The 27,325-nt window shown below is 39.3% G+C and overlaps 1 protein-coding gene across 1 annotated transcript in view; it reads left to right on the forward strand.

Annotated features, from left to right (window-relative positions):
• Positions 1 to 23,346, forward strand: part of HAPLN1 (hyaluronan and proteoglycan link protein 1) — a 56,205-nt gene extending 32,859 nt beyond the window's left edge. Inside the window, exons 3-5 of the mRNA XM_039386518.1 lie at positions 6,192 to 6,566; positions 14,160 to 14,462; positions 22,957 to 23,346. Of these exons, the coding sequence (XP_039242452.1) occupies positions 6,192 to 6,566; positions 14,160 to 14,462; positions 22,957 to 23,246 (968 nt within the window). The 3' untranslated portion in view covers positions 23,247 to 23,346. The remainder of the gene's footprint in view (positions 1 to 6,191; positions 6,567 to 14,159; positions 14,463 to 22,956) is intronic.
• Positions 23,347 to 27,325: the final 3,979 nt, after the last annotated feature.

A 27,325-nucleotide genomic window follows, 5' to 3' on the forward strand; every position in this document is an offset into this window, starting at 1 on the left:
GAGAGAAAGAAGCTTCACAGACTTTCTAGACTAGCCAAAAAAAAAACATGATAAGAGATTAAATGCACTATTAAAATGACCTCTTACACTAATTCTTGTCTTCCCAAGTTTTATGCTTTTCCACTTTCCTTTAGGCTTCCTTCCTTTGGCCCAGATTTCTGCATTTTTCCTTTTTTCAATGATTTTGTCTGTCATTTCTTTCCATTTTCTTGCCTTTATCTTTTCCACTTAAAATTTCTTCATAGTTTTGTTGCCATTCAGGACAGTTTAGGTAACACCATGATCCATTGTGCTTTCTCTTCTTGTAACTGAGCTGCTCCTTTGACATCCACACATCATGTTTTGCTCTACAGATTGTGATCTGTTGCACCAGCAGGTGATAGAAATGACAGCAAAGAGCAGCCTCACCTCCTATTTTCATAGCGATTTTATTAAAGGCATTCAGGATTGCACGTTCAGGATCAGACCTTAAGCAATAGGTATCAGGATATTTGGGTTGTAAAATATTATTACAGCAGCAAAACTATTTACATGAAGCATAAATTTAAATTATTAATTTACCTTTACTTGTTTCATCAGTCTAATTCCATATTTTTTATATATATATATATATAAAATTTAAAGTTAATTAAAGAACTGGAAAACCTCCTCAGCGTTTATGCGTAATATTTTGGTTTTGTCAGCCTTAATGCCACCCCTGAAGATTTACTCCTGTGCAGAGACATTATCATGATTTCTGTTCTGTTCTGCTCTATGAGCCCTGATCTTCATGAAATTTATCTATACCAAAGCAAAACATACTTAAATTTTATTAGAGGCAATAATTTAGAGGAGCTGAAGTTTGTTATTTCCCTGATGGGTTTATGTGCTCTTAGGTCTCCCAGAAACATAAACTTGAGTTAATATGGCCTCTTTAACAGTTTCCCCCAACTTGTTACTCAAATTGAGTAGGTGGAATCTGCTAAAAAATGTTTTGTCTCAATCTTGTAATGTCTTTGTTATAAAGACAGATTTCTTCTCCGCCATTTATAAAACAGGTATTTTTAGCTGTACTATTATTTGGAAACTGAAGTTTTTAACTAAGATTGATCTAATATCTCTCTTACCAATTAAACTTAAAAGGAATGTGTAGGGAGTATTCTGTCCTGTCAGATTAGAGGTAAGAATATGGAATTTGGAGCCTGGGGTTTTTTTTCTCATGGCACAATCAAAATGACATTAATCCTTGAGCCAAAAAAGAACAACTTTTACTAGTTTTACAGATGATATACAAAAGTTCTTACATTTTTTTTCCCAAAAACAACAGTAAAAAGTTAGTTAGTTAAAACACAGATAGAAAAAATGTGCGAGAAGTATGTGGAAAAAAGTGTGTGTGTAATTCTTCCTCATGTTCCTCCCTCAGGATTCTCTGAATAATAGATCCATATACAACAATATCAATAATACGCTTTCTTTAGATATTATAGCAAGTGGGAATTATTGTTATCACATAAATTATTTATGGCTGTTACGTAAGCATGTTAGGATCACAAGATGCCAGTGCTATGGGAAGAGTGAGGATATTTTAGCGTGAGAGTTATGCTCAAGACCCTGGTAACACCACAGGAAAGCAAGAAACAACTCTGTGTTTATTTAAAGTAGAATGGCAAACAATATTATCAACCTAAGGGCTTGCTAACAGTGGGAGCCTTTAGGCAATACATTATCTGACAAAACACATCTATGATGTGACCTTATGATTTTTTTTTCCCCTGTAAAAATACGTGTCTTGTTCTCTACTACCACTTTTTAAGTTGTTCCATTAAAATGTGGGAATAATCAAGTTGCGTAGCCAGGTCAGCATAAGCTTGTGGACATTACTGGTGGATAAAGTGGATAAGGCTATTTGCCAAGGGTTGTGGTGTGACCCATTCCCTCTGCCCCACACTGTGTTCTTGGCCTTACAAACCTGGCTTGCTATCCTTCTTGAGTACAGAAGCCAGTTAAGAGGGAAAAATTAAAAAAGGAAAAAGAAGAAAACTGCACGGCAAAGAAAAACCCAAACCCAAAACAAAACCAACCCGCTCAAACAATAATAAAAAAACCTGGCACAACCCAAAAGTCACTACTGAAAAGACAAAAAAAAATATCTTAAACTTGAGTCCAGCACTAAAATTTGGAACTAAACCAATAAGCCAAGGAAATAGAAAGGGAGAGGATAGAACAGGTGGACAGTTTGCTGCTGCAGTGCCTCATTACTTAAGGCTGTAAGATACCCATTCACCTGCAGTATATACCTGTTTGATTTGGCACCACTGAGTTACAAAGGAAGTTTTTAAGTAACTTTTCATCTGTGGGACACAGTTTTTCCCTGGGAAAGCAGCTCCCAGAGTTGCGTGTTATCCTGCACAGCTGGACATCTTCTACAGCTTGGACAAGCTCTCTTTTAGCTGGCTTGGCTGTGTCTGGATTATGCTGCCTTCGTCATCCATCTAATTGCACCACAAGAATTAACTAAAGGCCACAGCCTGTCAGAATCCATAGTAGGGAAGCAGGAGTGGAAAAAATACAGCAAATTAGTCACCAGTGGTGCCTAGTCCTGTTTTAACAGCTTAGTTATTGCCTGTCTTACAATGCAAAATATGCCTGGAAGGGTGAAAGCCCAACCTGGGAAACCTTTCTCATCCTGCTTCTGCCCTTGGATCTGAAACCAGAGCCAATCACCAGGCTGTTGCCACCTCTGGTTCCCCAGAGAAGGAGCAGCTGGAAGTTTCATAGGACCGTTTGTCCACCCTCTGAGGCTCTGAAGTGGCCAAGCCAGTGATCTGCCTTGTCTCCAGCAAGGATCCAAACCATCCTGTTGCAGACAGCTCCTGTTAAAGAGGTTAAAACCTCTTTAATTTGGGGTTTTCAGAGCTTACAGTTGTTTGGCCATTCACCTTATAAATTCTCTGATGCTACTTCTAGGGAAAAAGAACTGTTATCTTCCTCAAGTGACATGCTAGACTCTGTGACAACACTCACGTGTCCCATGCCTTTCCTTCTTGTTGTCTTTGTTTAGATATTCCTGCCATTTAGAAGCAAAAATAATTTTATTCAGGAGGCAGAGACTTGTCAGAAGCACCATGAGGAAATCAGTCAGGGAGCTACTCTGACAACCCTTCAAAAAAGTGTTAACTCCATCTTCCATGACCAGATCACAACAAATCAGTTCTCATTGTATTAAGGATCCCAGGAAGTAGGAGTCATTACTCATTTGAGCTGACTTTCACAGCAGTAAGCCAGAGAGCTGCATCCAGAGTGCTAAACATATTGTAAATTAAGAGATTCTGGTTTGCTCTGTCTTTGGTTTGTTGTGATTTGATGTTTTGGTTTTTTTTTAATTCATCAACTCCAGGAAGACCGAGACCATTCTTTTTGCCACACCCCCAAAAATGTGCAGTTAGGTCAATTTGGCCCTGCTTCTGACTGGCTACGGCACAGTAAAGACCTCTTGGCCTCTTGCCAAACCCCAGTCATCTCATTTTTAATCCTGAATCCCTGCTGTTTGCGTATCCTCTAGCCCAAACAGAAGCTATGCATCATTCCCCAGTCTGATATTTTCTTTGCCTCGAAAGCCAGAGATTCTTCCTCACCTCCTACATCTGGGAGCAGCAGCAATATAATTTTCTGCCAGAAGGGCACATCATCTCATTTTGTGTAAAAAAGAACTGGCTTTTAGAACACTCGAGGGCGCAGGCATATTTCAAGTGTTGCATCTCCCTTGGAGTCTCCAGGGACTTGAGAGATGATCTGCAATGAGAAAAGCCGGGTTTCCCTCTCCTTTCCCAGGTTGTCATCAGGTAATGGCTGCTGCAAAGGGCCAGAAGAGCTGGGAAACACCACCCCGTTAGGATGCTGACAATGGAATCAGAGATGACAGTGCTCTTGGCAGATCTCCATGCCTTGCTGGCAGAGGAGAGCTGTTGTTAGAAAGACAGCGCATTAGCAGCCTGAGTCAGACTCTCCCTCCTGCTAATATGTATTAACTTGACCATTCCAGTATGAAAGACCCGACATGGTTGAGCTCTTATTCAGATTTCTCGGTAATAAGCAACCCAAAGCATAACATTTCTCCTCCCAAGGTGTACAGGAGTCTGTGGAATGTCTTTGTCCCCAAGGAAACAGGAAAATTCACAGAAAAACTGTGCTGGCTGTCTTCACTTTTCTCCTTCTCCTCCTCCTGTGGAAACTGTTGGTAACACTTTCCATGGTGCCTTGCTTCTCACCTCTCTCCTTGAATGCTTTCCTCTGAAAGGGGGAAGATGGGTTATTGGAGCAGTCCTAAGCCTCTGGGAAGAAAGGCAGTGGGAAAGAACACCAGTTATATGTGGCTGCAGGGGATCTGCTCTGCAGCAATGATTTTTCACTAGGCAGGAAGGCCACTCATCCTGGTAAAACACCTTTCAGTGCTCCAGCTTGTTCATTCTTGAGGAAGCTGGGGCCTTGTCCCACACAGGCAATAGAAATGCTCCTGACACAGCACCTCCTGACAAAGAGCTATACCTTTGGCATACCTGCTTTTCCTTAAGCAGGTGCACATTTGGACACAGAAAGATTGTCTTTACAATTATCACTCCTGAATGTGTTTGTATAACCGTAAAATACTGCATTACCCTGGTGTCCCCTCTGCTACTTGGTGTAGTTAGTGTGGACAGGGACTGAAATCCATCTGAGGCTGCAATTTAGGTGAATATATTATTCAGCTGCAGACCTGTCAACAAGGCTCAGAAGCCTGGGACTGTCTGGAGATACTTATGAACTACAGATGTGAACATCTCCCTTTAACCCCTGCAGCTGTGGACACACCAGCAGAAAATTGCTGCTGGCCTTCACAGGATCATCCTCTCAGTGGCCTCTGCTTCTGGGAGCTTATCCCAAATGTTTTTTCCTGAATTTAGAGAGAGCCAGACTGAACATCAGAGCCGGGAATCACATTTCTAAGCAGTTATAGTTACTTGCTGAAGGCACATGGGGGATTGCAAAGTCTTTCTTCACAACCTGTTAACGCAGACTGTTTCCCCAGTGAGCTGATTCATTGCTGGTTTCAGTCAATGTCTCAGTGGTCGAGGGCAGCAACACCAACAGCATCACTGAGCTTGCTGAATCAGTTTTGCAAACTTTGCATGAGTTGAAAGGCAAGAGTTACCAAAAGTTCCCACTTTTGGACACTTCTGCTGACTGCCACATGAAATCTGCATTTCCCAGAGTTTTCCCTGTAAAAACCCCAGAGACTCAGGATTGGAAGCGAGCACCTGCTCCAGCTGACTGTCATAAGTGTAATAATTTCACAGAGCAACATCTGCTGTAGTGACCTAGTAGGGAGAAGGAAAGCAGGAAGTCTGGGGTGAGAAGAAGAGCCAGAGCCAGACAGTTAAATACAGGTTTGTGTGAAAAGTGAGATCAAAATATCAGAGATAAAATAGTGATGAGTAGGAAGGAAATCAGAAAAAACAGATGAGGAAAAACCAAGTTGAGATGATGAAGAAAGTGAGCAACAGAGGATCAGATTTTACATTTGAAGATAAACTGAACTTCCTTACTCTGGTCAGAAGAGGAAATCATGCTCAAGAGTTAGAATAAAATACAAATAGAAAATGTCTAAAATATTTATTTAAGAATTATGCTGACACTTTTCATCAATATAAATAGTGTTGTTTGGTACTGTGATGGTTTTTCTGATTTGTGAGTGGGATTCACTGCATCCCAGACTGTGAGGAGGTTTATATGCTGTTGCCTGAATAAGCTGAGTCCATGGAGAAAAATTAAATAATGAAAAAAAATATACAGCATTGAGACACAGTTCTTGAACAACCCACAGGAAAACACAGAAAGCTTGTGTGGAGCCTTTTATGGATGATGACATTCATCCATCAGCTATACAACTCTGTAAATATATTTACACATCTTCATGACTGTGGGGTGTATAGGATGGCCTCTGCCTGTGTGGGGTGGGCACAGACATATTTGCAGCTAAGTAAATAATTATTTACAACTGGTTTACCCACGCTTCTACTGCATAGGTAGAAAATTACTCCAGACCTAATGACCCTGCAGACCTAATGTATAACATAGCTGATGATTGTTATGGCATTGATCACAGCCATTTTGTAAAAGGAAAACTAATTCTTGGGGGGGGGGTGTTTTCCCTTGTTCTTCTCCTTGAATCCCAGCAGAAAATGGACCCCGTCTACTTGTGGTAGCAGAACAAGCCAAAATCTTCTCTCATCGGGGTGGCAATATCACACTGCCATGTAAATTCTACCATGAACACACATCAACAGCTGGCTCAGAAGCCCACAAAATCCGGGTCAAGTGGACCAAACTCACCTATGATTACCTCAAGGAACTGGATGTTTTTGTGGCCATGGGGCACCACAGGAAGAGCTACGGGAGCTACCACGGGAGGGTGTTCCTGAGGGAGAGCAGTGAGAATGATGCCTCCCTTGTAATCACAAACATAATGCTGGAGGACTACGGAAGGTACAAGTGTGAGGTGATTGAGGGACTGGAGGATGACACAGCAGTGGTGACTCTGAATCTGGAAGGTAGGTACCACCTGAGTTATACCCTACGTCAGATTTACACTGTGTTAAATACCTGATTTATTATTTTCTTTTCTCCTTGTTCTGCTGATATTGTATTATCAGTGATAACAGCAAGCTGAGGAGCAGAATTCACTATGCTCTGGGGAATCAGCCCATGACAACAATCATAAATTAGAAGAACATTAGAGCTGCTCTAACTTATGCAAGCCTACAGCATATTCAGCTTCCAGTGAGACTTTTTGTAAGAGGAGCCAAAAAAGAATGAGCAAACATAGTGTGAAGAACTCCACGTGTTTTTAATTTGCTCCTGTCATTTTGTAAAAGTCACTGGATCTTTTTACCTAGGCAAAATTACATTAAATTTTCCCCTAATGGTAATTTTACAAAACTTCAGGACATTTTAAATTATCAAGCAAATACAAATCTTTCTTGCAAAGATGAAAAAGTAGTTATCCAGAGACAACGGTTTTGGCTTTTTCCATCCTTGCACTGATGCAAAATAGATCTGTATTGTCTGTCAAGACAATTCCTACGTGTAGTCTCTAGGCATTTCCCTCAGCAATATTCTTGAAAACAGTAGAGCATAAATCATTTGAAAAATTAGGGAAATAGGTTCAAAGAGGACCAAAAATTCAACTTACCTTCCTTCTTGTGAAATTCAGATAAGTGTTATGTGTTTCAATGTATATAAATGCGTTTCGCCTTTTTTTTTCCCCAAAGCACTGCATTTAACACAGGAGTAAACTACAAGTTTCATGAAGACACATCACTTATACTTACCTTACCAGAGGGATCCTTATAGAAAAGGAAAGGAGAGCTTGGTACAAATGCTAGTGCACACACAAGAAATCTGTATCTGAAAGGCAATATTTGATTGATTCTGGAGTAAGAAAGAAATGAGGAATCTTTACTGCATAGAGTAAGGCCAGTGAAAAAAAAAGGAGACTTTCTACTCTTTTTACTGATGGTGTTTTGTAATACAGCACCAGCCCATTGGATACAAGGTCAGGGTCCCTCCTCCGAAATAAGAAATTCATAAGGATAGGAGGAATGATATTTCTTCAACCAAGTATGTCCCAATCTACACTCAAAGGAAAATTTATGTATTTTAACTAGTGTCTGGCTAACACAAGATTTAAAAGATTTTTGTCAGACATGGGAAAGACGTATGACTGTTCCTTTCTGACATTATGGTAGGAACATCTCCTTTGCAAAACCTCATGGTAAAACTTAACCTTTCAACTTAACCTTTCAAGTGAGATAAGAGCAGGGAGAGTGTCAGTCCTGCTTATGTCAATTAAATCCAGTGATTCAGGGTCTATAGTACACTGCAGTTTCCTAATAAAATGGTGAGTATTAAAATGTACTAATATTACAATGGATATATATATAGCTGACAGAATATATCCCTCTGTTTGCATGGCACTGTGCTTATTTTTTTAACTCATCTTCACCTTTACATAGTGCTGGCATCAAATACATTAATTTAATGTATTTGAGCAAATTTGAATAAAAATTAAAATATATATCAGCCCATTCCAACATTCTATGTCTGCTGTAAATAATCAGGTTATTCTCACAGTAGAAGGATTTGCATCAATAGCCTGATGTCCTGAGATGGTGGCCTTAAGGATGTTAATTGACAGCAACACAATGCCATTTACATACAGGAATGCCCACTAGCAGTGCAGAGCAGCTGATGACTCCCATGTGAGGTCCCTGTACAAGCAGCACAGCTTTGGCTTGGTGGAAGCATGTTCATGTATCAATACATTGTTGAAGATTGTTGACCTCTACCTCACTGGACCTTTTTTCTTCTCCCCCTGTTGTGGTGCTTTATTCTTACTAGATTTGAAGGCCTTCTGGGGTTGTCATTAAATTAACTGTTCAAAATAGCTAAGTACATTTAGCTTTGAAAAACTGTTGGAATTAGATCCAATCTGTGTTTGTTACATTTTTGTTGTATGTTTTCTTCACTGTTATTTAATACAGAATACAGAATTTCCTCCTCCCCCCCACTACTGAGGCAGTGCTGCCTACCAGCAAAAGCTCAGAACTAGAATTCACTGCAGTTTTACACAACCAGTAGCTTTAAGAACAATTCAGTCATGTCACGATTATCATCCTGTTTGTAGCCTGAAGTACAAGGACTGATCTAAGTGCAGGAGGGTTGGGCTGGGCCCAAGAGCTGCAAGTGTCAGGTACTGCAGAAAGCAGAACATTCTCTGCATTGACCTCCTCACCAAAGCCATTTTCTCTCTGAAATGGTCTTACTCCTCTCCTACACATAAAAAAAATGGATCATGAGTTTTACACTCTCTGTTAAATATTCTGAAAATCAAATACTTCACAAATTAAAAGGTCTCCAAGAGCAGGCATTCCTGTCAAGAGTCATAAGGAATGAAAGAATTCTCACCTTACATTACATTTCATTTACGATGATGTTTTACTGTCCTACACTAAATTTTCTTTATGTTAATGCTTTTCTAGTTTACTTTCTTGCGAATGCTTGGCACTGTAATGAATCTCACTACATCACAGTGGTATGTTTGGCTTCCCAGGCACATAAAAGCTCCAGCACTGGCTCTCAGGTGTATTCCTCTGGCACAGGTTGAGTGTATTATTCCTTCATGAGATCCATGGGAGAGGTGACAAAGAAAGCGATACAAAGCTAAACTGCTAAAGGCAAATTTTTATTCTATTAAACATTTTTTAACAGTTTCTGTCTTCAGAGAGAGGTGATGACTGAACACACAAAGATTGCAATACAGGCTATAAAATAATTACTTTTTACATCCAACACTGACAGAAATATGAAGATCTAGACAGAGTCTTCAAAACCTCTGTAGAAAGCATATTCTAGACAGAAGTTAACTCTTTGTGTAGCTCTCCATGAACCAAAACCCATCAGCATTTATGATCTTGCTTAGAGGTATGTTAGCTTTTATATCCAAGGGAGAAAAAAAAAAAGGCATCCCTTTCAAAACCAGGCTTTGTAGTTCAAAACAGCTCAAACAAATCCATAAGCTTCATATAAACAAATTTTTACCAACTGTCAACACAGTCATTTTCTAAAGTAGTCATTTGGTCTTCAGGTCACTAAAGCAAAGGGGAATTCAAAGCTGAAGCCAATATGAAACCAACTCCATGCTCTCAAGAGCAGGAAAAATCAGATTTAGCCTAATACTGTATGTTGTATTTGTTTCTTCTGTGTGTTGCTGTTACATTCATGCACAAAAAACGTTCTCTGGGTGATAATCTGTTCTACTCTGTTGAAAAACTGGTTTTATGAGACACACTTTGTTGATCCCTAGAACGGAGCAAAAACTCTTGCAAAAAACAGCTGGAGGTTGACAAGAGTAAGTCATGACAGACTGACAGTAATTTCTTCTGTGACAGGGTAACAAGTCCTTGCAGTTACAGCTGTGTTTGCACATGCTGTGGGAAATGGTCCTTGAAAGATGCAGGAGAAATAAAATTTCAAAAAATTATCAGGAAATGATGACCCAAAAGGAAAATGCTGAAAAAATTAGGGCTAATATTAGCCCAAGAAGAGCAAGGGAAGAAAACAATCTTCAAATTTTGATAAAGGCTGTAGAAACATAAGGGAATAATATGCCTTAGGCCAGACGAGTCTAGTTCCAATGCTTTTATATGTCAGAAATAAGCAACTCACTGACAGCATGGTTATGGGATGCTGTGGGCCTCAGGGACAGTATTTCAACCCTCAGTTTCGTTTTTAGGGAGATTGATACCTGCTGACAGCTGGCAGCCCACCCTGTAGCTGAGTAATCAGACATCTGACAGCCCTGACAGGCAAGAAAATGGAGACAGTGTCTCCTTGAAAATGAGGGACTTAATAGTTTTTACAGAATTTTAGGAATCCAGCATGGAAAAATTTTGCCATCGAGTGTATGATCCTGCCAGCATAAAACTGTACCCTACAGTATAGTATATAGCAAACCCTACTGTTACCCCTTGTTTACACTGGCTACAAGAAAACTTACTTTTCTGCTCAGGCTAGAACTCAAGGAAGCCCATTTCTTTACCCTGGCTGTGGAAATACCTTTCCCCCTCCCCCCCCATATGGGTCAACAGAAATTTGTGTTATTTTGTCCTGCATGTCAATACTCTTAAAACTGCTAATTGTGTGTGGTGTTGGCTTAATAGACACCTATAAATTGTTACAGGAGTTGAGCTTTCTAAGGTCCTTGCACTGACAGTGTGTCTGAAGCAACTGAGTAATTGCAACAAATTTTAGGGGTTACCTGCATAGAAGACTCTGAAATACAAATGACTTACAGAGGACACACAAATATGTTACCCAAAAACCACAGTAGCTGGAGCAAAGTTGTAGGTTTGTGCACTTGAATGTAAGGCATTCATGGAAATGCAGGCATTCCTACAGGGAGGATAAGCTGTACATCCAATTTTTATGTTCTGATTTGGTTGAAATCCTAATTTCCACTACAATATTAATTTTCTGAACTACAGTTGCTTTGTCACAGGTGCCTCCAGCAAGCATCACCTATCCCTCCTCTTTCACTAACAGATTTATTCTACTTTGAGTTGATGTGTCTCAGGTTCTTCCTGTTTCTTTTTGGAGTTAAGGAGGTCTTTCCCTAGAGGTAGGACCCATTCTAGAGCACCATAGGTTTGCGAGAGAAGCCCATACTTTACCATCCCCACTCAGGCTCCACATGTCACTCAGCTGCTTCCTTGGGGCAGGGAGAGGAATCACAAAGGTCAGGTTAAGGCTCCTCAGCTCCCTCTTCCCACGAACTAACCAGATTTTAATCTTCTGGTGCTGGAGGTTTTTTTGTCTTCTTCCATTTTTTTAAACTGAGTTTGTTAGCATTTGGGCATGAGTGTTTTGTCTAGTGGCAGAACAAAGGGCTGGAGTAAGGAGTTTAGATTCAGTCTGTACTTTAGGGAACAGTAACAAGCTGTGGAACAGCTTTTGTCCATTCAGGAACAGGTGGGATGGATTATCCCTTGATGGGTTTGCAAGATCCAAGACTGAACAAGGCACCCTGTAGTTAACAAAAGTTCAGCACTGATAAAGTGTAAGGAAGGGAAGACGAACAGTAAGATCTAACTATGAGTTTCAGCTAGGTTTCATAGGGGAATGAAAGGGAAAAAAAATTAACAAAAAAGGCAAGATCATGCAAAGCTGCACAAAACACACACACAGTCAATTTTCCTCTGCAAAATTGCCCATGGCCACCCCCAGCTGTAGGGTGAAATTAATGCTAATCAGTTGCAGGCTTGTACTGCAGATGAACTCGAACAAAAAATGGGCTTCTATGCTGTCTACTCAAATATAACCCAAAGCTAATATTACAGTTTAATGCATATTTATGTTATGAAAACATCACATCTCAAACTGTCCAACCCAGATTTGTAACACATTCATATACATGCTTAACGCCTTTTAAAAAGTTGTTTGGGAAACCTTAAGGAATCCAATCTGTTTAAATAGTTTTCAATTAATTCTTGCTCAGTTTTTAGAAGTATGTAAGCTTATATCTTGATTAAAAATTACCCACCTCTGCTGATTTTAGTGGGTTTTTTACATGTATATGCAAATCAGACACATGTACTGTACAAGGAATTGGTTGTGTGGGGAAATGTAGTTCTGGAAAAATAGTAAGTATTGGATTTCCAATAAAGTATTAAAGCTTTGACTCCTATGACATTTGCTAAATTTTTATTATAGCCAGTGATATTTCTGTCTACTAGCACTGAGGAAGAGTGAATAAATTTTTTTATACAGATGAAGGAAAAACAGAGATCCAGAAAAATATGGAACATCTTCAGCTTCTTGTTTATGAAGCTACAGTTGACACACATGTTGTGTTACATTACATTCATGCTTTACAGCTCAGAACAGCTCATAACCGAAACGCCCTTTAACGAAGGATTTACAAAAGGAAAAGGCTGAAGCAGACTATTTAGCTAATTGCTGAAGGAGAGCAAAATATTGTTTATTATTACCCTGCCAAGTTTACATTTGCATGCTTTATTTTCTTGGACCAAGTCCCTGAGGTTTAGCAATAACAGATTTTTATCAAAAATAACACTTCTTGGACAATAGAGGGGTGAGGGAGAGAAGAGAAAGAAAGTGGACTTTAAGATATTGGTGGAATAGACACGGAGATGGGTTTGAACGTCTGAAAAGAAGAGTGGCTTCATGCCATCATGAAACCCCTGTATGACCACAGTGTAATTTCTCTGTCCTACTCCTCACTGCCCCAAGGACAAGGAAAATGTCATAGGCACGAGGATTCATCAGCAGGGAGAAAGCAAAAATAAAGATGAATGTTTATACCAGTGTAAAGTTTTTGGCTCATGTGTTACCTTGTCTTCAGTCCCTCTACATCCTACAGCTCTTAGTTCTACTTAGAGGTTTGAGGATAAGCAATTCTGAGCTGGATCTTCTCTGATACCATTTTATTTCAGTGTATTATGAGACTGGGCTAAAGCCAACTGTAAAATTTAGATCTGGGTTAAGTTTCTAAACCCTGTCAAAGATTAAATGTGTCTGATCCAAACCTTTGTTTCAAGTCTTTCTCTTCTCTTTTATCAAAGCCATCTGGGGAGGTGGTTCCTCAGTGTTTCCTGAAACATCTTTCCAAGAAGTAATGTTTAACTTCAGATCTTTTTTATAAAACAAGCAGAAAATATACTGTAGAAAATCTGTCAGATAAGAGCAATGTCTGTGATTAGATGTTACTTCCAAAGCAATTCTAAAGCATTTCCCATGTCCTCTTGGACGTCCTCTGTTGTGAGAAGGTCTCTCCGCCATATCTGTCTGAAATGGCTCAGCAATTATGAGCATCAGAAAGGGCTCTGGGATGGCCTGTGGCTGATCCTCCAGGATGGAAGGAAGCATTTGTCAGGTCCACAAGCTAACAAAAGACAACTGTCTTGAAATTCTCAGGAAATATTCACAAGGGCACATGCCAAGAACAGAACACAGCACTCTTATGTCGATCAAAACATTTCATTTTAATGTCTATGAGTAAAAAGAAATAATTCATAGAAATAGTTCAACAATTTCTTTTTTATTTTTGTTTTTAAATGACTACTAGGAAATCCCCAAATCCCATTAAAAAAAATATTAAAATGAAAAGTATAATGATAAAAAAGTGGAACAAGGCTAGGGTTTAATTGATTTTTTAAAATGAGACTTTTATCTTGCAAGGGATAAACTGGAATCTTCTGACAAAAAAAGAAATGTAGTTGCAAAATTCCATCCTGCTCTGCTCCTCTTTAAGTGCTGTGAGAGCACGAGGGTGAGATTACTGTGTGACAGCAAAGCTGGGGATGGGAGCAGTGTCCAGACCTGGAACAGTTCCCACTGGGAAAGGAATGGGGCTGTGGGGAGATGAGCCAGCTAGGTGAGGCAGCATCCCTATTCCCTTCCCAAATCCAATGCTGATGTGCTGCTGACAGAGCGTTTTCCCCTAGCAATCACTACAGTCCTGACACGCATCATGGAGTTTAACCTTTAATTTCTCCTTCTGGTGGCTGTAAAACCTGTTTCCTCTTTCAGTGCCTAGTGATGTTCCCTCCTTCCCCCCACTACAGGTGTGGTGTTCCCTTACTCCCCACGGCTGGGGCGGTACAACCTGAATTTCTACGAGGCTCAGCGGGCGTGTATGGAGCAGGACTCTGTCATCGCCTCCTTTGACCAGCTCTATGATGCTTGGAGGTCGGGGCTGGACTGGTGCAACGCTGGCTGGCTTAGTGATGGATCTGTGCAGTACCCCATCACCAAGCCCCGGGAGCCCTGTGGAGGGAAGAACACAGTGCCTGGGGTCAGGAATTACGGGTTCTGGGACAAGGAAAAAAGCCGATATGACGTTTTCTGCTTCACTTCCAACTTCAATGGTAAGAGCTTTCTTCATCCCCACCTCACAAATGACTCTTTCTGTGCTTAGGCAAGAAAGTCTGCTGGCAGAGAGTGGTATTTGATTTGTCAGAGTTCATGTTGGGCTTGGAAGATATTGCTGTTGAATTTACGGGGACACATGTGCAGAGTAAAGTCCTCTTTGCCCCGTGCTCACGTAGGTCGTTTTTACAACTCAAGACTTGTACTGGCAGGAGTGCCTAATATTTCCACTTTCACCTCATTAAAATTTATATGTACCCTTTCAATGTTGATAAGTGCCCAGTTTAATTCAGTTAAAATGATGAAGAAACCTGCAGTTCATTAATTCAACTTTCCTGTTGAGTTCAATTACAATTCAACTCATATTGCTTAAATATATCCTCAAAACAAAATTCTAACCATCACTTCATCTGTACTGCAGTGTCAGGCAGCTCCTGCTCATGTACTAGGTCTAATATGACTAATACTTCCTTATCAGAAAACCTATTTCTAGCTTTATTCCTTAATAATTTAGGTTCTTAATCTTAGCACGTTGCCAAAACCCCATTCACTTTTGCTCTGAGGTTGGACTGCTGTAAACCTTATTTTAACAACTGCAAGCTTCTTTTGCTGTTAGTAGATGTTACTTTATGTATGAAACGAAATTAAATGGTTTGCTCTCAGCTTGCTATCATTTCAGGTTTTATCTAGTGGCTGGAAAGGATTTAGAGAGCATTGCTGTAACTGAGAGCAAGGCTGCAAGCACACATGCATAAGGAGTCTACAATCCTCTACAGCATCCTACTTGTGGATAATTCCTACACAAATTTGCATATGTTTGGCTTGCAGCCCACCCAGACCATGGGACATGGCTTTTTTTTTTGTTTATGCACAGATTTCTTATCCACAGTGAAGCAGTTTTGTCCTAGAGCATAGCAAAAAATAAACATAAGCCTTGCTTCCAGAAGATATGCTCTAGTGCTAAGTCTGCTCCACTCTCTCTCTCAAAAAAAAAAGAAAATCCTGAAGCCAACAATATTAAATTAGGCTGGAAGTGATCTGAAACAAAAGTTTAGCTGATTTTTATCATGCTGCATCATTCCATGAGATATTCGCTCCATTTTTTCTTCCTTCATTTATGCAAGGTGAAATCCTGCATGAACTCATCTCTTATATGCAGATTTAACCCTGTGGTATAGAAATAACTAAGGAATAAAATAATCAGGGAAAAATAATTAAAATAAGCTGACTGCACTGTTTATAATGCTTGTGACTACTGCTCACCACCCTTTTACACACTAGAAGCTGGACAGTGCCTCTTAAGGAAAGAGAAGTATAATTTCTGGGGGAAAAAAAAAGAAAAAGAAGTACTGACATAAATACTGTCTGTGCAATGACACAACAAGAAGAGAGAAAGAGGGAGAAAGAGGAATGAGGTGAGGATAAGGTATAAGATAGGAGGATAATCAAAGACAAGACACTGAAATGAATTTCAACCTTGATAAGTTTGTTAGACTGATGTACAAGACAGAACACTACACAGCAATAGGGTGAGATAGCTCTCTCCCTCTCTCTCTCTCCCCCTCTTTCTCTCCCTCTATCTCTTTATATGTATATATATATATACGTGTGTGTGTGTGTGTGTGTGTGTGTGTGTGTGTGTGTGCGTGTTCCCCACAACTCAATGCCATGTCACTCTCAAGAAATCAGCAGAAAATCTGGACTTCTGCTTCTCTCAGCATCCATTTCCTTAACTCACCATATCACATTGTCCTCACACATCCCTGCTATGCTCTTCACTATTCATGTCCCAAGCTCACCTCAGCACCTAAAGTTAACCCAGCCACGCTCCGAAAAACCTCAGCTCCCTATTTTCAGCTCAGCACTTCAAATAGCTTAAACATGTGTTTAATGGCATATGTTGCCTTTCTCAGTGTAAAGAGAAAAGCTGTATAATAACCCATTTTGCCACTGGGTTGGAATTGCCAGTTTTCAAAAATAGTGGCTACAGGCAAAAAAAAGCTATTTCTGCAATACCCAATATTGATTCTCACAGCTCAGGAACTGCCAAGGAAAATGAGAATTAATCAGAAGACCCTGCATTCTCAGCAGTGGCAGTGACTGCTGCACTCTCCTGAATGTATGAAACAGAGGAGCCTTCAGCTTTATGTAAGGGAGCTGGGAAAATCCCAAGGTCCCTAGGATCAGGGAAGTGTAAGGTGAGCTCAAAAAAAGTGTTAATTGTGAGAGCTTCTATAAAAAAAAAAAAAAAAGCACTCAAGTGAGGTTTAGATTTCTGTTAACTGGGTTCTTTTTAGGGAAAGAAATCCCCCAAAAACCTTATGATCTCAGGGATCATTAAAATAAAATAAATAAAAAAGAAGGGTTTCATTCTAAATAATTCAGCAGTAAAACTAAAAAAATCTTTGTCTGAAATGCATGCAAAGCTTGTTTTTTACCTGAAGAAGAAAGGTAAAAAAGAAAATCTATATTTAGCCATTAAGATAATAAAATGAAACTGTAGTCATCAATGCAATGAATTCAAATTCAGGCTCAGCATTTTCACTCTGGAGCTGTTGGATCCCCTCTGTGATGAGCTGGATACACAAAACCAGACTGGTTAAAAAGTTTCACCATTAATGAAAAATTCTACTTGCATTTCTGTTACCTGCACGAGGAAATTGTTTGAGCAAAACTTGTTTACAATATAATATAAAATAATATTTTTATTTTATGGTTTTACCCTCTACAGTGTCTTTTCTTAAACTAAGGCAAATGCAATACTTGTACATTCTTTTTCTGCCTGTATAATTGGTTTATACTCAAATTTTTCTGTTGTTTCATAGAAGACTCGTTCATGTTCTCTGCCCAAAAACAGGAAAATGTTTCACGCCCTTTATATCTAGTAGTACCAGCAATTTACCAGTTTATAAGAATATTTAGAGACGTGTTTCACCAAACAATGCAAAGAATAACATTTAACCTATTGTTATTTATGAAATCCATCAAAATATTGTGAAATAACATGATTTTTTTTCTGCCTGCATTGGATGGCAATGTTTCCCCATCTGTTTTTACATGCCTTTTGTTAATAAAGGCTGTTGAAAATGAATATACACAGCTGGAAAGTATCTAACTTAACTTTGAAAATTCCAAAATTGGAACTCTCAAATTCCAAATTGGAATTTCTTGGTGTCTGAGGACTCAGCTCTGCTCCCTTACAGCCAGTTTCTCCTTCTCTTGTCCTTCACAGTGAGAGCCACTTTAGTTCATGTTGCCTTTAGAAAAGCTGAAGGTTCCTGACAACCTACCATGGTCCAAAGTTTTGCCAGTGCTGCAGACAACCCTAATTTATTTTCTTGCCTTATCCCAAAGAATGGGGGTGCTCCCCTTCCATACAGTTTGGGGGAATAAATGCAGATGAATCCTTTTGTTACAGTCTTCTCCAGAGAGCCTAAAAGGCATAGGAAAAGCAATATATATTGGAAGAGCTGAGTGCTTATTCTTTGTTTAGTTTCAAAGCGCGTCTGAAGGAGAACAGCTGGTTTTTTTGAAGGAAAAACCATGAGACTATTTTGCACTGAAAAGTGCTAAATGAGCTAAATGAAAACAAATTTATCAACTCCTTTCTAATTAAGCACTTTCAAAGAAAAAAACATAAGGTACAAGTAGAGATTGCATCACACTTTCTGCTCATTAACATGCATTTTGTTATATACTTTGCACACAAAAACATGGTTCATAATTGATCATCCATCAGCTCTAGGAGATCCAAGTAAAAATCTCGTGTTGACAGAGAATACAAGGAATAAATTTTAGGGATTATGTTAAAAGCACCTGTTTATTACAGTAATTCATGCTAAACACCTCTGCCATTTAAATGGGAGAAAGGTGTGGGAAGTCCTACCTGCATAACTCTCATTTGACCATTGCAGAGTGTTTTATCACTGGGAACATGTAGCCTTTGTTCCAAAAAAGAGAAACAAACCCAAAATAAAATTACATACCCTTTGTTAGAAGTGGATGCTTCTGAGTTGGTATTGGAGCACTTAATAAAATAATATTCCCACATATTTAATTCAAAACCAGCTGTCTGAGATGAACACTGGATATCAAAATACTTATCAGGTCTTAACCTTGATTCTTATTTTCATAAGAAAAACTGACTAATAAATCTCTCAATTTAGAGTTGAGCTTGGAGAAATTTCCAAGGATGGATCATCCCTCAAAATCCCACAGTAACAAGGGTGTGGGGTATTTAGGTCAGTTGCTGGTGTTTTCCTCTTTAAGCTGTTCTGCTACATGCAAAAAGCTTAAAATAGCTATTCTAGGGGGTTTGAGGGATGCCTCTGCCCCATGAGTTGGTTGTGAGAAGAAAAAACAAGCAATCCCATCCTCTGTTGGAGTGACCCAACTATGAGGTATTAATGAGAGAGAGAGGCAGCTAATTCCTCCCTCTCCTTCCACAGCAATTAATAGATACTAAGATTGAACAGTTAGGAGCTCTTGTCACTGGTTGTCAGGAGGCAAACTGCAAATCTGTATGGAGTTTATTAAAGGAGTAATCTGGATACACATTGTACTCTTGTAGGGTTTGCTATTAAATTTCTCTTCTTTAATAAAGGGGTAGAGTATTAGAGTTTTTATTATTGGTGTCATATATCAAAAGCCAGACCTCGCTGCAAATCCCTAGGAAATTACATTCCATGGACATATGGTTTGAAGAGGAACTAAGTAAGCTAGGTGAAGTTTACATGCTATCAGTCCAGATCCCTCTTCCCCGAAGTCTGAAATTCTGTTTGTTTTGGGGAAACCTCTTAATAGCATATCAGTAACAGTTTTCCACTTAATATTATTTTTACCTCATAAATGCTCTCAACTTGCCGAGATGGAGTTGAGAAAGTGTTTTACAAAGGGATAGATTATCTGTTCTCAATAGTTTTCTGTAGAAATACTGTAGATATTGTCTCTGACAGCAATGAAATTTTTTTAAAATTTCTCCTCTGCCACAGCTGCAATGTAAATACCTTTTGTTAAAGTGTTCTTGCCTTGGTATACAATTTCCAAATCTTAGACAAAGTTAATTCCATTGTCTTTGTATTGTCATCTGACCAGAATTTTTTTCACTTAGGAAAAAAAAACAACCTGTGTGTTTTTTACAGGAATCTGAAGCTTACACAACTCTTAGCTTGCTCACCACTTTTTTTGTCACTAAGAAATAATCTCAAACTGAGCAGAGTTTTGTGCATTTGCCTGGTTTTTACCATTCAGAAAAAGGATCTTGTTCTGGAGTACATTCTTAATTAAGAAGTAGAGAGTGTGCTCTGGAATTAGAAGATCCCCACATGAATAAAATCCTTCTTTTTTTCATCTAACTTGCCTCTTCAGGAACAGATTGAAAAGTAGTGAATTTATGTGGAAATTATTATGCCTTCAAAAAACCCCACTATTCCTCTGCAATCCACTGCGTCAAATCAGTGATGATAAATAACCCCAAGTATAATCAATGAAATGCTTACAGTGAATGTTTATCGCCTTGATAAATGAAATCAATATTATTGCTGCTTATGGATTAGTAGGGGAGACTTCCTTCTTGAGCTTTATTTGCTGGTATATACTTTCATTACCTTGAGACAGAGGCACATTTTCCTTATCAGCACTATCAGTTCAGTGCTGTGTTAGAGTGAGCATGTACCCTTTGGTGCTTAAAGAGAAACAGAACTGCAGAACTGCTCATGAAATCTTTCAACAGCCATGATTTTGCTCTAGCACAGGCTCAAACTCTCCTTCTGAGAAGCTGTTCAATACCCTGGCCTTTTTAGAGAAAAAAAAATTGTGCTTGTTTTTCGTCAGAAACAAGGTCACCACCCTGTCAGAGAGCAAACGACATGTGTTGCCTCCAGCCACCCACCCTCGAAAGCTACCAAAGGATGAATCTTGCTGCCAAGAGGAAAACTCACAAGTTTTTTTGCTATTTTAAACTATTGCTGGGATCGTAACATAGACCTGCACTGCTTTGGGTATTTCTGATTTGCCTCTCTGACAGTAAAATACAGCTGTAGGAGATCAGCTCTCCCTGAAAGCTACAGGGTTCCTCAGATGCTTCACTGCACTGTCATTGTCATCATGTTAGTAAATGCATCTGGTACCAAAAAGTTAAATGAAGAGCAGGGTCCCTCTGCCAAATCTCGCCATCCTTCTTCCCTGATATTTTTCTTCCTGTTTTTCTACCTCTGAGGATGAAAATTAGAGAATCAGGGAATGGTTTGGGTCAGAAGGGACCTTAAAGCTCATCCTCCACCATGGGCAGGGCCAGTTCCTACTAGACCAGGTCACTCAGAGCCCCATCCAACCTGGCCTTGAACAATTCCAGGGATGGACAGTTCAGTTACCACTGGGCACAAGTACAGGTGGGGATGCCATACTTTGATATCAGCAGAAACACACATAGTCTACATTTTTTTTTCAAATGGTCTGTTTTTTGTACCTAGGTTGGGTTTTTTTGCTTTTTCTTTTTTTTTACTCCTGGTACTTATCAACTCACCATAAAAAAAAAATCATGACATTTTTAACAGTGCAGAATCCAAACAACACAGTCCAAAATCAAGCACTGTTTGACATGATTCTTCAGTGGAATATCTTCACTTCTCCTCAAAATTCACCATTGCATTATCAACATCACTGTACTCATAGAATTGTTACCTAAAATCAGCTCTTAAAGAGACCTCTAAGACCCAGTTTGTGAGTTTTAGAAGTCAGGATTTCTTTATTTCGGTGTACTGGGTGCACTGGCAATCATTTTGCCAAATTCATTATATGTCAGCATTACATGATTATTCATTTTTGTTCCCCACATTCCTGTTACATATTCATGACATTTCCCAACACTTATTAGCATATATACATGTATAGAGTCTCTGAGGGGCTTCATTGAGGGTTTCTGGTGGCCGTTTCTGTCTGGAGCCCCCAAAATTCTAAGTTTGGGGGCCAACATTAAGTTCTTAGACCAATTCTTAAGTTCTAAGAGTAAATTAACTCTTAAGTTCTAAGGCAGATTTATCTTCTTTAAGATAATACCCTTGGTTATAGAGCAACTTGGTGTTGCTTGGCTGCTTTGGTTCCCTTCTTCATTGTTTCTTTACTTTGCTTGACTGGTTTCTTTAAATCACTTGTCTCAGCTATACTTAATTTTCCATGGTACATTCTGTTGCAAAAAATATTAGTTCTTGTTACATCTCTAAACCCAGATATCAGAATCATTGAGTCGTTGACTCATTAACTCATTAGGACTCATTGAGATCACCAAACCCAACCTTCACACCACCAACAGCTCCAATAATGCCTTAAGATTATTAAGATTTGTAGCATATAGGTTTTTAATATAGTTGTATTATAGTTTCTAACACTTTAAAATAGCGGTTAACAGCTTTTAAACCCCTTTTCTCAAGCTTTGTGCCAAATTCTCAAAATTCTTCAAGCTTTTGTTTAACATTCTTTTCAAGGAAAAAGATTTTAATGATTACAACTTGTCTGGTGTGCTGGTTTAAAAAGTTAACCAGCAGGGGAAATGAACTCAACTCAAAAGAGAGATTATAAGTCAGAATAACACTTTATTAAAATAATACAATAAGTACAATTATACAGACAAACAATTGGTCTTAACCCACAAAAACCCAAATGTATAACCCAGCACCCTGGGGCATGAACAAAGTGGTGTTCCTTGGGCCCCCCCCCCCCAAGTCCAAAGTAAAGGGAGAGGGAGGAAAAACCTGCTGGTGGGAGAGCTGTTGCAGTCTGGTCAAAAGTGGTGACTGCAGTCCAGCTGAGGGTGGTGAGCTGCAGTCTGGTTGAGAGTGGTGAGCTGCAGTCTTCCTCTGGATCCCATGAGTGGTAGAAAGGTTCTGAAACTCCAAGTTTATATATTCTCCAGTTCAGGCAGGAATGGTCAGTCGTTCCCTCAGAGCGGGGAATGCCATAAAAGGATGCTCAGTTCTTCCCTCAGAGCGGGGAATTCCATAAAAGGGTATGAGGATGCTCAGAGCAGGGAATTCCATAAAAGGGTATGAGGACAGGAACATCCCCCCACAGGCAGCCCCCCCCCCCCCCCCCGACAACAGTTTCTGGGAAATGGCATGGAGGGCCATAGAATACACAGTTTTGGGCTACACCCATCCAGAGATGAATCGGTCCCAGCTGTCCTAACTAGGACATCTGGGAACGGACATGTACCTAGAAGGACATAATGAGATATCATTGTAGTTAAAGCAACCTAGGAGGCCTGGAAAGCTTGGAGAAGATCCAAAGAAGACTGAAGAGGATGATGGTGGAGAAGGAAGGGGTCTTGAGACCTCCAGCTTGATTCCAGGGAGGGGCAGACCTGAGGGAGGTTCTAGGGGCAGACAATTCTCGGACTAGATATATCCATTAGATATGATAATTAATTAGTGTTATAAAATTGTAGAAGCCCTATGCTGTCTCATGGCATTATCTCTTTCCCTTCTTCCCCCCTACCAGGCCGTTTTTACTACCTGATCCACCCGATCAAGCTGACGTACGATGAGGCGGTGCAGGCGTGCCTGAAGGACGGGGCCCAGATCGCCAAGGTGGGGCAGATCTTCGCTGCCTGGAAGCTGCTGGGGTACGACCGGTGCGACGCGGGTTGGCTGGCAGACGGCAGTGTGCGCTACCCCATCTCCCGGCCCCGCAAGCGCTGCAGCCCCAGCGAGGCTGCCGTGCGCTTCGTCGGCTTCCCTGACAAGAAGCACAAGCTGTACGGAGTCTACTGCTTCAGGGCCTACAACTGAGAGATATAAAAACCCCTAGAGCATGTAAAAGTCTTTAAAAAGTCATCAGGAATGTGTTTGAAAGATTTTTCTTTTTCAGTATGAACTCATGCAAGTTTGCCAAAACTGTGATAAACTTCTTTTACTTACTGTAAAGAGTTGTTTTCATAAACCCAACCCAATAATCCGTTTGGTTATTTAGTTTGGTTTTTTGGTTTTTTTTTTTTGTTTATTTGTTTGTTTGTTGATTTTTTTAATTTTAGTGGTTTTGTAAAATTATCATTCCATAGATATTTTAAATTAATATAATTTAACAGAAGCTCTAGGTAAGGAACTTTTAAATTCAAATTCTTTACAGCTACGTCATCCCAACAAAATTTCTTTTTTTTTTTTTTTTTGTGAATGGGGCATGCAATAGAGCTTGAACAATTGCTAGGGCACAATTATGGAGTGTAAGGCTACTCAAAGCAGAAGCTTTTAAAAGCACAGATTTTACATATTTGTACCAGTTTGAGAAACACTGCAAATTAATTATATCAGGAATTTTAATGTAAGATAATCTTTCTGTTAAAGGGGATCAGTGAGGTTTCGCAAAGAAACCTCACAAAAATATACGTTAGCAAATAACTGTTTTCACTGGTTCACATGGGAACAACAGAGAGTATAACAAAAGCAGCTAAAACAGTCCACCAAAATAGGACTAGTTTTACAATTTAAAATCTTGCCTTTCTGAAAAATAAGCTCGTGGTCCCATATATAGGAAGAAGCACAATTAGTTCTCCTGAACGTTTCAATTGTGGTTTTGTTGTGTATAAATAAATAAGTGAAAAATAACTAATAAGAAAACCCTGTTTTCTTCTTAACTTCAATTAAAGATGCCTGAGAAGTGTTGTATTACCTTTGAGTAGCTTTACTGAGCTATTTTTAAACTCTTAAAGGCCATTTGCTAAGTAGCATAATAGCATTTACTCAGGGCAGTTGTATAAATGAACTGCTGGACAGAGAAATTGTAAACTTTAGCAGCTTGGTTTTACATTAGCCTTTGAAATGTTATTGTCTTAATGGAAGCACATTACAATATTTAATATTTCTTAGTTATTTACACGTCATGAGAAATAAAAATTAGAAAACAAATATTTAAGTCTGAAACCAAGACTATTAAATAAAACCTGAAACCAGACATCAAGTTTTAGAAGAGAAACACTTCATTTTCTCACATCTTATTTCTATCTAAAGAGTACATTTGTTTTTTAAACTACCAGTGAAAAATAAAAATAGTGTTACTAGTCCTGAATTATTTAGTTAGTCCTCCTTAGAGTTAATGAAAAATAAAACTATTGAAATGCTTCTTTTCACTAAATTTGCAGTAGTGGAAGATGTTTACCTATATCTGCCAGTGTCAGAGATAAACACTCACTCTGCATGGTGCCTAGGATTTTCAGAGCTGCCTAAAGTACTAGGTCCTCCCTAAATACCAGTTTGAGGGAATTTGGATTTCTAATGCAAACCCATTTTTCAATGCAGCAATTCTTGGTGCTCAACTTCAGATACCTTAATGCAACCAGTTTTTCAGAGAGCAGGTGCTCAAGGCTTTCTGATAATTTACTCCACATACAGTGTCTCAAGCTGGATATCAAAAAAAAAAACAACAAAAAAACCAAAAACAAAGAGGCCACTGACTGAAAGTATCTTGGTCTTGGGTAAATCTCTTAAGCAGTTTTTGATGTTCTCTATCCAGTATTGGTTCTACCACTTAAAAATGGAGAACTCTTTTTCCTACTCTATGCTTGCTGACTGTAAAGATTTCAGAGGACCAACGTTTGTATTCACGCAAAGTTTTATAGCTGCCCATTGTTTCCATAATTAAATGAGAATATAATGGTATTCATCCAAGTAGGACACAATCTGTATGCTGTCATGAATGGTTTGGTGTAGTTATTTTCCCATGGATGTGAGCAAATAAATCTCTTTCCCAGAGTAGTTGTGGTCCTGTTTTAACACAATGTGAACAAACCAGGAGCAACATATGGAAAGGGGCCACAGAGCAAGAGACACTTCATTGGAGTTCATTCCCATCGAGCTCAGAGGCAAATTTCCATCCTTCTGAGGACATTTGTATCCTCTGTGGATATTTCCTCACATTGCACAGATGGAGCAATCTCAGTGCCAAACCCCCAATTTTTGTAATCCACTAGGAATTGGATTGCCTTGAAACACTGTCCTTTAGCTATAAATAGAGACTTACGATAGGTTAAGCCCCCCAAACCATGTAATCTTTTTTTTGAACAGCCATTTTTTAAATTGGTGTCCACTTCACACATTTTCTCAGGCCATTCAGAACCTTTTCTGAACCCTTTAGAGAAACAAATGGAAGAGGAAAGAGAAATGTCAAATATCCAACCAGGATATTGAATGGGATTTGCAGGAGTGGACTATGGCCATGAGGAATACATGTTATTCCCACATCCAACCTTCAGAGAATTGGAAAAAAGACACAGATTATTTCATAGTTCTTTTCTGAAGCTTGGACAGGGAGGTTGTGGGATGGGAAAAGCTGTAAGGAATGTCCCAGTAGTTACCCCAGCTAGATCCAGAGTTGCTGTAAAGAGGGGAGCCTTCTGCAGTTGGCTCTATCCTCCCCAAAGTCCTGCTGGGTCTGGAGGAGGCTGCATGGTTTACTTATTGCACAGAGGTAAAGAGACCCTCATGAAATTTATTTTTTTTCTTATTTTTTTACCTCTCCAGGGAAAACTCTTGCAGGGTTTTTCACCCAGACACATTTTTTTTTTTTTTTTTTTTTTTTTTTTAGCAGGACTGGGGATTATATTTTGCCTGCATTGAAAAAAAAAAAAAAAAAAACTAAAATTAAATATGCACACCCAACCCCCTTAGTGGGGCTGGCTGAAGTGCCCTCACTGCTAGACCAAAGGCACTGCAGAAAAGGCAATTTCAGCCTTTCAACAAACTCTGCAACACTCTGGAGATGGCTGGTCAGGTCTTAAAATCACAGCAATCTCAGGCTTGCTCTAGCTTAATGCTTTCTGTGTCCACACCTTCCCGGGGCTGCCGCTGTGACAGCCCCACGCATAGCATCCCCCTCAAAACTTACCCTTGCTTTGTGCACCCCCCAAAAAAACTCCAAGCCGGTGGCTGAGCAGGCTCTGCACCACCCAGGAGATCCCTCCCCAGCTTGGCAGCACAAGGGTTTAGGTCTGCAGAGAGGCGCTGAGTTGGTGTGTGTGTGTGATCACAGAAATGGCCAATTTTATTTTATTTAAAGCCTGTAAAGTCCGCGTCAGATGATGTTGCTTGTAGGAATCATGTATCTGTGTACAGAGTCACAGCTTGTGAACTCACATCATGTTGCTTAGGAGGAGCTCCGTAGTTCTAATCTGGGACCAGACCAGGCTAGGTTTAGGTCTGTGTGTTGATATACAGCATTACATATCGTTATAACACATAAGGCTAATTGAATAATTCGATGAAAATATGTTTGTACGAGGAAAAAAATAAGCATGAAAAAATAATTAGTAATGTAAGCAGGTATATAAAAATAAAAATGTATATGATTACCTGAGAAGCGGGCACACATAGACAAAAAAAAGACACGAGTTATATTTATTTTTTACAGCTACTGACTCCATTTCCTTTTTTAATGTCAAATGTCAGGATGTTTTTCTTATTTTGGACTAAGCTAGCTAGGTGCTTGAATAAGAACTTCAAAAAGCAGCTTAAGAACTGGATAAAGTCTATGCTATTTTATGTTAATGAGAGAATATCGTTAGTATCATGTTCTCTGTCATTATCTTCTATTTCTCAATGTATCAAAATTTTAATGCCCATGAATTAACAACAATTAAATCATATTGTTCTTTTCAGTGTGATGATTGCTCCTTATTGACTGACCATTCTTCTACTTCTGTCCCAGAAAATACTAAAAGCAAAGGAATAGGTCAAAGTATGAAAATATTTACCTTGCCATAGTAAACAACATAATTACAAGACTAAGAGGGATGAGGGGGTGGGGGAAGACTACACTATGAATATGATTTACAAAGAAAATAAAGAAATATGTCTTCCAAATCCTTTGTTTTAGGCTT

This window comes from Pipra filicauda, unplaced genomic scaffold, assembly GCF_003945595.2.
Source record: "Pipra filicauda isolate LSUMZ 115617 unplaced genomic scaffold, ASM394559v2 scaffold489_size442543_pilon, whole genome shotgun sequence".
Lineage (NCBI taxonomy): Eukaryota > Metazoa > Chordata > Aves > Passeriformes > Pipridae > Pipra > Pipra filicauda.